Consider the following 11,472-nt stretch of genomic DNA (forward strand, 5'->3'; position numbering starts at 1 on the left):
TCCCAAAACAGCAGTCAGGGCTAGGGCTTTCCCGCACCCACGACGGGTGGTTCGAACTAAGCGAAAATTTGCGCAGGCTCATCTTGAGATACTCGACCTTCAACCTCGAACGAGACGATAACGACCACCACACCCCGTCGACAACAATGGCGTCTCGTCCTACCGTCACCATCGCCACGGCCGAGGGCAAGCCCAGCGGGGCCACTGCTCCCCTGCCCGCCGTTTTCTCTGCGCCCATCCGTCCTGACATTGTTCAGTATGTTCGATCATGAGATTCCGAGATGAGAGGGAGAATTTCGACCGGGATGGAACAAGAAGGCTGACGGATTTTTTTTCTGCGAATTACAGGCAGGTGCACACCGGCATTGCCAAGAACAAGAGACAGCCCTATGCCGTGAGCGAGAAGGCTGGTGAACAGACTTCTGCCGAGTCCTGGGGTACCGGTACGTTTGGACATGCGAATCGAAGGGAGGCAGAATTTTTCAGGGACTGATTGGGATCGGATTTGCAGGTCGTGCTGTCGCTCGTATCCCCCGTGTCTCTGGTGGTGGTACTCACCGTGCCGGTCAGGCTGCTTTCGGTAACCAGTGCCGTTCCGGTCGCATGTTCGCCCCTACCAAGGTCTGGCGTAAGTGGCACCAGAAGGTCAACGTTGGCCAGAGGTATGGGATACAATCAATTGCGCCGAGCACAGAAACGGGAAGATTGACTTGGATAAATTCAGACGTTTCGCTACCGCCTCTGCCCTCGCTGCCTCCTCCGTCCCCGCCCTCCTGTTCGCCCGCGGTCACCGCGTCGCCAACGTCCCCGAGGTTCCCCTCGTCGTCGAGTCCAAGACCTTCGAGAACGCTGCCATCAGCAAGACCAAGGCCGCCGTTGCCCTTCTCCAGGCCATCGGTGCTGGTGCCGACCTCGTCAAGGTCCAGAAGTCCCGCAAGCTCCGTGCTGGTAAGGGTAAGCTGAGGAACCGCCGCTTCCGCCAGCGCCGCGGTCCTCTCGTTGTCTACAACCCCGAGGTTGATGGCAAGGAGCTCGTCCGTGCTTTCCGCAACATCCCCGGTGTCGAGACCTCCTCCGTCTTCTCCCTCAACCTCCTCCAGCTCGCCCCCGGTGGCCACCTCGGTCGCTTCGTCGTCTGGTCCTCCGCCGCTTTCGAGGCCCTTGACCAGGTCTACGGCAGCACCACCACCCCCTCCGCCCTCAAGAAGGACTTCCTTCTGCCCTCCAACCTTGTCGCCAACGCCGACCTGGCCCGTCTCATCAACTCCTCTGAGATCCAGTCCGTTCTGCGTGCTCCCAAGGGTGAGGCCCGCACCAAGCGCGCCAACGTGCAGAAGAAGAACCCTCTCCGCAACAAGCAGGTTATGCTCCGCCTCAACCCCTACGCCGCTGCTTTCTCCAAGGAGAAGCTCGGCCAGAAGCCCCTTGAGAGCGGCAAGCCCGAGCGTGCCTCCAAGCAGTTCCTCAACACCCTCTACGAGGCTTAGATGGTTCTGGCATGACGGTCCGACGAGAGTTTGCGTTTTCTAATGTGGTCTTTTCTTTCTAAAATTGGTAGCCAGAGCAAATGAACGCGATTTGCAATACCCCATGATGTTTAATGAGATGGATTTGTAGTCAGTTCTGTGGGTTTTGGTAGCAGTGTTGTTTGTGCTGTATCTCTGTAAAGGAGTGTAAAAGAGTAGGCTTGGCTTGGCATCACAGTACGACATGCGGCAGAGATTTTCGTGACTATTGTTAAGTGTCACCACCTACGCAACCGACAACACCACGTCAAGACATTTGATACTCAACCGCAGCATCAACCCCCGTAAAAAAAAGGATCCGATCACGAATCCTGCATCCTTTTCTTCCCGTCTCTATGGCAAGAATCCCTTTTCACAACGACCACATCATCCCAAGGCTGCATGAGGTTCAGTCACATCACCTCATAGAACTGATGGCAAAAAAAAAAACTTATCTCGGCCCGATATCCCGACGGGTTCAGTAAGTAGTTACTGAACAAACCTCACTGCTCAGCCAGCCATGCCCATCAGACCCTGAAGCACCCAACCCAACCTACTAACTTCAACGGGATGATTGGCCGAACCCCCTTGAGTCCCTATACACAATAAATCTATCCGGAAGAATAGATTAGTCGATTGAGTTTTTTCTTTTTTTGTCTTGTGTTTGTTGACCCTCTCTCCCGGCTGGTTTGTCGGTTTAATCAGTCTGGTTTCACTTCATGTGATGAGCAGACGAACTGCTCCAGGGAAATTTAGGTAGTTGGTTGGGTAAATCAAACGAGCTAGCTAGCTAGCTCACTTACTACTACTAACCTTGCAAGGACTCAGGTCAGTTTGAAGGTTCTCAAGCCTTTCGATTTGCTGGGATGCCATCAACCCGATTGATCTGATGGATGGTTTGACTCTGACCAGTCATTAGGTTCCGGTCGAGAGTACCTGATCTGGCCTTGTCTGTCAATCTCAATGCCTCTGCCAGTTGTTTGTGGTTGTGTGGTTGTCGCCGGGTTACGTCAATTTAGTTGTGTGTCTATTACGTGTCTAAGGCCGGATTCCCACAGGATACGGAGGATCCTGGGTAATAGTAATAGTAATAGTCATAGTCATAGTAATAGTACTAATGGTAATAGTGCACTATAAGGATATCATGATACCATATAACCCACTGTGTTATTATCTACCATCATACTACTTCTTAGTCCGCATTGGAATTTTTGGGGGAGAAAGGGGCACGAGGAGCTCAGATCCAACTTACATGACTCCCGAATCAGTGAGTCCTGACCGCGGAGAGTTACTCTCACCCTGATTTATGATGTCTTGGCCTCGGCCCTTGGGGTAGGCAGGTAGGCAGATAGACAGGCAGGCAACCGTGTTTAACTCCCGGATTGCACGGAGACCGAAAAACCGAGTGGGCGGTGCAGTTGCGAACTTGTTTGTCTGTTCTCTGGGTACTAAACTACTCCGTACACAAGTAGTTAAGGTAAGTATGTGCATGGCTGTCTCCTCGGTTTGAAAGTGCTTGCAATCCACTGGTTCGGAGACGGGATGGCAGACTGGCCGTGGTAGACACGGATCATATACTCTGTCACCCACTTCCTAGCGGAACACACTTTCTCACAGTATAGCACACTCATATCCATGTCCGGCTTCTCCCATGCGCTGTCAGCGGATGTCCCCAAAGCTTGAACAGGACTGACCAATGCCACTGCCCAGGACCTAAGTGATTACTATAATCTCAAGCCCACACGAGGCTCAGTGGAACTGAAAGTTGAATCAATGATTGAGTTGAATATCGACATGTCTGGGAAGGGAAATCTCCGAGCGGTCAGGGGGGAAGGGGGCGCGGCTGCTAGCTAAGGTCATGCAGACTAAGACTAAACCACGGTGATTCACCGGATACTACCGAGGTCGATGTTTAGGGAAGAGGGGAGATGGGAGATGGGTTCCGCCATCCGAGCTGAGGGGGAGGTTGAACGTATATCCTTGTTCTTAGGGTGAGGTGCTATAGTTTAGTAGTCATTAGTCCGAGAAGTTATGGATTCGATGGGGAGAGAGGTGTTTTGTGGAGGATTCGGGCTAGATGGTATCATGATATGATCTATTGGTTTTTTTGTCTTGGGTCCTGGTGGGATGAGTTTTGTGGATGATGAGAAAGATGCAGGGTGTTCTGTAGTTACGTGTGCCATGAGAAAATGTTTGGAGTACTAACCACCGTAACTACTTCCCATGAGGTGCTTGTAGGCTCCCGTAGCCAATGGCATATTTATAACCTGCCAGTCTGTTTCACCTGAGGATTTTGTCATTGGTGGACTATCAATGGGCGTTAGAACCTTGGCCACATAAAAAAGGCCAAGAGAACAACCGTAAGTATCAATTCAGGTGATCTCAGACTGGACACTGTGGACAGTACGGAGTACACTTGATCAATCAATGAATCAATCATCCTCTTGTTGACCCCCCTTGGCAACTATACTACGGTGACAACGGAGAAGTAAAATGAGCGTGGGGATAGCGCTGTAGGCATGAGCATGAGCATGCTCGCAACTCGGTCCGAGGCTGGAAGACTCCGTACAGCTGATCACGATGGATTTCGGCCGTATCATTATGAGGCGGTGTTGGCTGCTGCTCCCCTCTTCCATTTTGCCACCGCCCCTGCTGTTGCTGCTCCAGGATGAATGGATGAAACCAAGCTGCATGTCTCGAAAAGTACGATGCAGATGCAGCTGGTTTACGGGGTGGATAGTGTTGATCTACCCTGGACAGCGGCAATGTTGATGATAGGGTGGTTTTGGATGATGCTCACGCTGGAAGGAAGGTCTTTCTGGTGGCGGTTGAATTTGCGGATGGTGAAGTGCTTGGGACGGTAGGTATGACGAGATCATACTGTTCTCTTCAATTCAAGGGATCAAGGTACGATCTCTTGTCCACCTTGTTTGCGGTTACCTGATCGACCTGGAGATCGCTGCCTCGAGTCAATATCGGAGCTCTGCTGCTGGGGTTGTCGCTGGGATGACATGAAACTCAGTTCATCGACGAGTATAGCAATCTTGAATCATTGAAGATATACTCCACGACGACGATGGATATATCTACTCCAGACCAAGCCTCAGCATGGACTCCAAGCGTTACGCCGCAACACGCATCCACCAAACAAACCCTCCAACCTCAATCTCCCCTCTCTCGACGGAAGATCACACCGTAAGGAAAGTAGGATGTCTCATTACGGAGTACACTTTAGGTCATGGTACTATCTAGTCCACCCCAGCCCAACAACAAATCCCACCGTCAAGTCCCCGTGTACCAGGCATCTAAGCCAGGCCTATAACAGCGTTGATTGACCTCACAAGCGGGCCTCGGATTGCTGCTACCTGACTTTGGTGCGCCGCAGTTGAGTTTTTCCGGTCTGCCCCCGATACGTTTCGGCTTTTTCTCACCCTTCACTAGGGGGGCTTTTTCTTTCTGAGCTGTGAGGTAGTAAGAGTAGAGTAGGTTATTGTCTCTCATATATTCGCTACTTTCAATGATACTAGATGAAGAGAGCACACCCGAGTCGAGAAGTTGGTGGTGGAGGAAGAGCGTGCACGAGACAGGAGATCATAGGGAAAGAAAGTATCAGCCGCGGTTCCGAGGCGGATTATTGTTTTCTTGTTTTTCGGTTTTCCCCTGGCTAATTTGGCTTCGGGGTAATGGTCCCTCCAATCCCCCGTTGACTGTAGATTCACTTCGGAGAATCTGATCTCATGCTACTTTTATGTACTAGCACAACTTTAGCTTGCACATATGGTGGATGCCTGTGACCAATAGGTTGGTTGAACGTAATGGATGTAGTGGTAAGTAACTTGGTACGGGATGAGGATAACCCGAGTGTGTGCTGTTGACTGACCCCCTGAGACATTTCATATTCTAATACAATATGCGGCATGTGAATATTTCATAGACTGGAGCACCTACGGAGTAGAGGTATACTATGAACTTGATTGAGTCCGCAGAGCAGTATATACTTGGAAGTAGGAGAATGATACTCCCGCAGGGTTCGCCCACCCCTGAACTCGACCGACAAGAAAAGCACATTGACTAGTTATCTCTCCTGTCCACCGGGCGGTGCCTGCCGTCTAAGCAGACAAGAGAAATGGGAGTGACTACCCACAGAGTAGTTACTCCATAAAGAAGATAGTCATACGATCTCGCCCGTTAAAAGAGATTGCACAATCTAAATTCTTCTCCAAGTCGCAGGAACGGAGATAGACGGCGCAGAAGTACTCCATATTCTATAGCATATGCCGAACGCCAGGATGGGCAAAAAAAGCCGCATGCAACCCTGATCATTGGCGCGATTTCGAGATCAGATCTGAATTTTTCCGACTATATACCGAAATTGTTTAGAAAAACGTAGCAGGTACTCCGTAACTACTCCGTGTAGTAGTTAGTCACTCGTAGGTTGAACAGCTTTGTCTTTTGATTTTTCGTCGGCCAGTGGTTGCGGAGGGGAAAACTGGTGCTCGGATAATTACTTAGTAGGTAAGTACTGTAAAAACCACGCGTCAACCTTCCTAGTCAGATTCGCGAGGCTCTTGAGACGGCCACTTGAACTAGTAATAATCCTGGATTGATTGTTTGATAGATCATTGCTCGCTTCGACGTTAGTCCGGCGCTTACAGTTGGCGATTCCGGTTTGTGGTCCACGCTTGTCGAACGTGTCAAGAATAAAAGCCTCTGCCTCTCTTGCAACGCGCGTGCAGTCCGCAGTCCACAGTCCACTCCCTGTTTTTCTTGTTCTTCTGCGTAGGACTCGTTCCGATCCCGCCCTGGTCTAGGCGCGGGAGGCAGTATCCGCGCTTCCCCAGCCCGCCAACGAGAAATAAACGGGCGGCGAGATTAAACGCCTACTTACCGTCGTGTCAACTCGACACTAATGAGTCTAGGACAAGGTTGGAAGTGACAGGGATGAGGGAGGGAGGGGAGGAGGGAGCGAGCGCGAGTGTTGAGTATACTCCGTACAACATACCTGCATGGGTAGTTTACTGGTATAGTTAATAAGAACCCTCAATAATAAATTGAACCGCATCTCCGCGCCTGCTCACCCAGAATCCATTCTTACTCCGTAGACTCTTAGTATAGACGCCCGCGAAGCCCTACACTCAGAACAGCCTAGCACCGCACCGGTATGCTCCGACCGAGGTCGACCGGCGTCGATCTAGGCACAAACTATCATGGCAGGCTCGCCACCATTCTGTCGGATGGATCTTAGTCTCAGTCTGTTAGTACTCTATATAAATCCCTGTCATCAGCGTGCTGTTGGGAGTCGCGCCAACATGACATGGTGTCCGTGAGAGCAAGACTTTACCTCGTCAAGCAAGATTGGAGAGGTAGCGCAGAACCTCCCTCCTGGCTGGCTCTCCCGGAGTGTAACCCGAACGGTTTAAACACGGTTAACCATCTCCGGGACTGGTGCGACTCCGATAGGATCTTCCTAGCGCCGGAATACAAAGAAGAAAGGGCTGAGAGAGTCGGACGAAACGATGTGAGAAACAATTCTTCATGGGACGGAAAAAAAGGAGAAATCACACCTGGCCAGAAGCCTTGATCAGGATATAATTGTACAATAGACCATCAAACCCTGCTATTATTGACTATACAGTACATAACTTATGAACTACTCGCGAGTATGTGTGTGTGTGTGTGTGTGTCCGGGTGTGTGTGTGTGTGTATTCGCCTCGAACCGGGCCGGTCCCCAAACTTTTCCCTCTTTCCCTCTTGACTTACGGAATCTCGAGCACGGGCCAATAATAATCCCTATTACCGCATCCGGTTGTTCCCCAACACGAAATCAATTGTTCGACCAGAATTGCTACAGCCCCTTGGTAGCAGCGAGTCATATCTGTACAACTGGTCTCTTCATATAGAGTTCGTTTACTCGATCGAAATTACCCAAATTGGTCGTTATCCGGAGATCTGTTGCTTGTGTCAGCTTAGAGTTCATGCCCTCACGTGATCAGAGGCTTCGAACGTTGCGCGGCAATTTCGGCATAGATGAGAATGCTGCGTGACATCGTCATGAGGAAGCTTCGCGTCACAGCAGGGTCTCCATCCCTCTCGACCCCAAACAAAACATAGAAAAAGCAGAACGGCTCGTCCTACTCTGGTAGTATTGCGTAACGAGAGAAAATGTTATGCATGCACAAGAAGCTTGACAAGGTCAGCACTGGCAGACACACGATACTTGAAGACACAAAAACTCGTAGTGTCTGTTCCCCCGACCTTTACCCGCCGAGTCAGGAGTGAGTGCAGTAACCCACCGTCAGGGCAGAGTGGGTTGCTGCTCTCCCAAATCCCGATGGATCGAACCAAAGCCGTTTGCTAAGTTCCCGAGAGCATCCCTCATGATTGATCACTGATATTTGGAGTCGGATGGGTCCTGGTGACAGTTGATCGATGTCGACAACGTACTGTACAGAGTACCTCCTCTTTTTAATTCTAAAAGAAACATGAGATGCGGTCTTTATCAATGCGTAACTTGCCTTGAGTGAGGTACACGCACGCACTACATTGAGTTTGATGAAGTCAAGGGAACCGTTAGACGGAATCGTTTCCGAGCTGGTGTTGCAATAGTCGGAGTAGCTATAGAAAGGTGGGGACCAAGGGACAATGGGGCCTCGGAGGCTCGGACAACGGTTCAATAGTTGCCAGATAGTCTCCGGCGGTACCTTCACTTATGGAGCCCTACTGTGTATGACTGTATAATGAACGGTCCATAAAAATCACAGGAGTGAATCATCATTGTGCGTTTCGGCCTGGTCTTTCAGGCCGCAGAAGACTGAACACGGAGATGCTCCAGGGGAAAACTCTTCCACTGAGTATCAATTCCGATCTTCCAGGTTTCTTTCTCAGACCAAACTTTGTGCCTGGTCTGACTTCTTGGCACAATAGATTCAATCTGGCAAAATCTCCGCTACTATCGTTTGCGCCCTCCGTCATCCTCACTCAGAAGTGACGGTGCAGATCTGATCGCCAAACTTGAGACAAACCCGGCCCTCTGGAGGGGCTTCTTCCTCCCCTCCCCCTTCGAATCGTTGTTGAAGAAGCTCTTCATCTCGAGGTGAGGCGTTCAATAGTATCTCCTACCACAAGCTTGAATGGCATCTACGCTGAAAGTCGTTAGGCGCTCCGAACTCATTCAAAACAATCAATTCTTTCCGTCTCTGGGAATGAATAAATCACACAAATCACTCATACCATAGCAAAACGGCTATTTCATTATATAAAAAGAACAGAAAGAAATGAAAAACAAATTGGCAATCAACTTAGAGCCGCCACACCCACAAAACCGTCCGGGCAGTCTACTGGGAGACCCTCTTTTTGCGTCGATTTTTCGGGTGTCCGCCAGGGTCCACTTGGTATCGAGACCTCCACGAATAAGAATCCAAGGATCCTCGATAGCTACAGGGAATGATCAGAGACAAGTGCTCTGTGCCTCTGCCTGGGGAATCCTTGGCTTTTTGCTCGCCGGAATCCTTCTCGTCTTCTAGATTATATTTAGTGATTGGCGAGAGAGAGGAAGGGGGGGGGAGGGGGGGGACAAGAAGGAAGGAACCTGATGCCATTCCTTATTGCGTCTGGCTCCTTTAACCGGACCATAGTAACGGACAGGGCATGGGCGTTAAGTTACTGGGAAGAGGCTCCACTTTGCGGAAAATCCGACCGCATCCCGGCCCTGCTGCTAAATAGACGATAAGCTGGTGGAACCGCGGTGGTCCCCTCTCTACTCCGGAGTAAACATCATTCGTGTAGCCATCTGAGCATCGTCCGAGTTTGAACAGCCCGGCCGAAACTCTGTCGGCATATCCAGAACCTTAGCTGCGCTGCTGCACAGTAGAGTAAAAGTAACCGTCATCTGGTACGGGGATTTGTCCATTTTGATCCTTGCTGGCTCTCATGGCTGGCAGGATGGTTCAAGGAGTTTATTTCCATTCATTTCCATTATTCATTCACCTCTTCTTTTTTTTTTGTTTGGCTCTCTCCCGTTTCTCATTTCGCTTCTCATCTCCGTCTTCTGCTTTTGCCCTTTGCAAAAATCCAGACAGTGAGCGATATGCTATGCATATCATTGTTGCTTTGATTAGCCGCTTACAACGTATCTCCCTCGTCTTGTGTCTCTCCGGCGTGCTGTAAAATAGTTTCTGAGTCTTATCTGCCACGAGGAGAGGATTTCAGGTCTGAAGGACTTTAGTCCTTTGTACTTGCGTAGAAACCGCTCTAACGAGAGGCATAGAGCAGATTGATGATAGAAATGATGGTCGTTGCTCGGACTGTGGCGGCACCCACCGGCCGATCTCCCAGTAATAGTCCTTTGCAATGATACTACTACGATTGACTACTATAGTACGTAGTACGTATACTACGCCGCTACGGCAAGTCAAGAACAGGGACGCATTGTCCAGACCAAGCCAAACAAGGTTATCGCCAACTGCCGTTCCGAACAGAAAAATCACATACTGGAATAAAATTAAAAAAACAAAAAGAAAAAAAAGGAGAATGTGGTTTGGTCTCGGAGTCTCGAGCGCCGCCGCAAATCATGACTAACGGGAATCGAAAAGGTTGCTGCAGAGAGCTGGATCTTTTCCGAGAGGATCCTCTTGCGGGGCGCCGGTAGGGAAACCTAATTATCATCCAGTCCAGCCCGACAGGGTAAAAACAAGAGACCGCGCTGGGTAACAAGCCCTAAGCCAATGCACAGAACAAGAAGGGATCCCGGGGAGCAAGAGAGGGGACTCGAAGAGGGGCGCTGACGATATCTGATACCCAGTTGGATAAAGTCTAAATCCTAATTCTCCTCTTCTTCCCCCTCCGCCCTCCCCCAAATCCAATCCATGATACCGTGGCATGATCAATCGGGATCATGATGATCAAGAAGAAGACAAAGAAAGGGTCGATGCTCGTGCCTGATCTCTGCTCCATCTCCGGTCCAGGCTTTCCCACTTTTGCCCTTTTCCCCCCTCCTCCCCGTTAGCTATTTCGATTTCTGTCCCATCACCGTGGCCGTCTACCCGCCGGAACGCCAACGATTTAGGCGTCATGGTGGAGCGGGAGCGAAGTTCACCCGAAGACGGAGTTTCACTCAGTGCCAAAAAAAAGTAGACCAAAAGTCAATCGAGGTGAGACAGTTCAAATAGCAAGGAGAGAGAAGAGGAATTTCCGAAGTATGGAACTATGGATAGGATGCTAAACTGAGTTGACCGGTACGGGTGACCCCGTGCCCTCTCGGTATTCAATCTTCATCAGTCAGTCTGTCATAATAATAGTGTATGCCCTACTCTAACCTCCCCCATCCCCCGTCGAACCCGTAATTGCCGGTGGAAATCAATCTGAATCAGTCATAAGTCGCCCCCCCCCAGTGTACTTGGTAGTTCATTCCAGTGCCATTTGCCTAGATGGGTTTTAGGAAGGTGATTAGACAAGGATCCAAGACAGACTTCGCAGCTAGTTACTATCAGGGATGAACTTTCGGGCATAACCCATCATTATTTTGACCACACCCTCCTCCTCGTCCTCTCTACTCTCACCTTTTTCCTCTTTACTCACTTCTTTGGGCTTCCTTGGTGGTAGCGATTGTGTGTTGTATGTGTGCAGGGCATCATCATCATCATCATCATCATCATTATCATATGCTTGGTGAACATCAAAGGCTTCTGGTACTGCTGCTGCTTCATTTTCTCCCTCCCTGTTTACCTCTTTCTCAAGCGTGCACCAACTGTGCATCTACCCACAGTCTCCGCTCTGCCTTGATCCCCGATCTGACAAAGGGGGATCGGGTATCATCCTTGGACCGGCTCTGAGAGAGGCACTGCCGCAATATAGAGTAGCAGCACCTCAGCCCCTCTACTTCGGGCTCGATCTGATTCGTTAGTGGCAGTAACCTCCCGGCCGACTTGGAGCCAAGCTGAATTGACACTTGCCTGGCCTTTGACGTCTT

The 11,472-nt window shown here is 50.2% G+C and overlaps 2 protein-coding genes across 2 annotated transcripts; both read left to right on the top strand.

The window, feature by feature from the left end:
- Positions 1 to 132: 132 nt before the first annotated feature.
- Positions 133 to 1,715, top strand: BP01DRAFT_356402 (60S ribosomal protein uL4). The gene is made up of 4 exons (XM_025574946.1): positions 133 to 256; positions 349 to 443; positions 512 to 662; positions 725 to 1,715. The coding sequence occupies exons 1-4, from the start codon at positions 147 to 149 to the stop codon at positions 1,485 to 1,487; spliced, it is 1,119 nt and encodes a 372-aa protein (XP_025431749.1). The 5' UTR covers positions 133 to 146; the 3' UTR covers positions 1,488 to 1,715.
- Positions 1,716 to 11,048: 9,333 nt separating this feature from the next.
- Positions 11,049 to 11,434, top strand: BP01DRAFT_38884 (uncharacterized protein). Its single transcript, XM_025577869.1, has 2 exons — positions 11,049 to 11,358; positions 11,413 to 11,434. Exon 1 carries the CDS (start codon positions 11,120 to 11,122, stop codon positions 11,333 to 11,335), a length of 216 nt encoding a protein of 71 aa, XP_025431750.1. The 5' UTR covers positions 11,049 to 11,119; the 3' UTR covers positions 11,336 to 11,358; positions 11,413 to 11,434.
- The last annotated feature ends 38 nt before the right edge of the window (positions 11,435 to 11,472 follow it).

The sequence above is a fragment of the Aspergillus saccharolyticus genome, assembly GCF_003184585.1.
Source record: "Aspergillus saccharolyticus JOP 1030-1 unplaced genomic scaffold BP01scaffold_13, whole genome shotgun sequence".
Taxonomy (NCBI): Eukaryota; Fungi; Ascomycota; class Eurotiomycetes; order Eurotiales; family Aspergillaceae; genus Aspergillus; species Aspergillus saccharolyticus.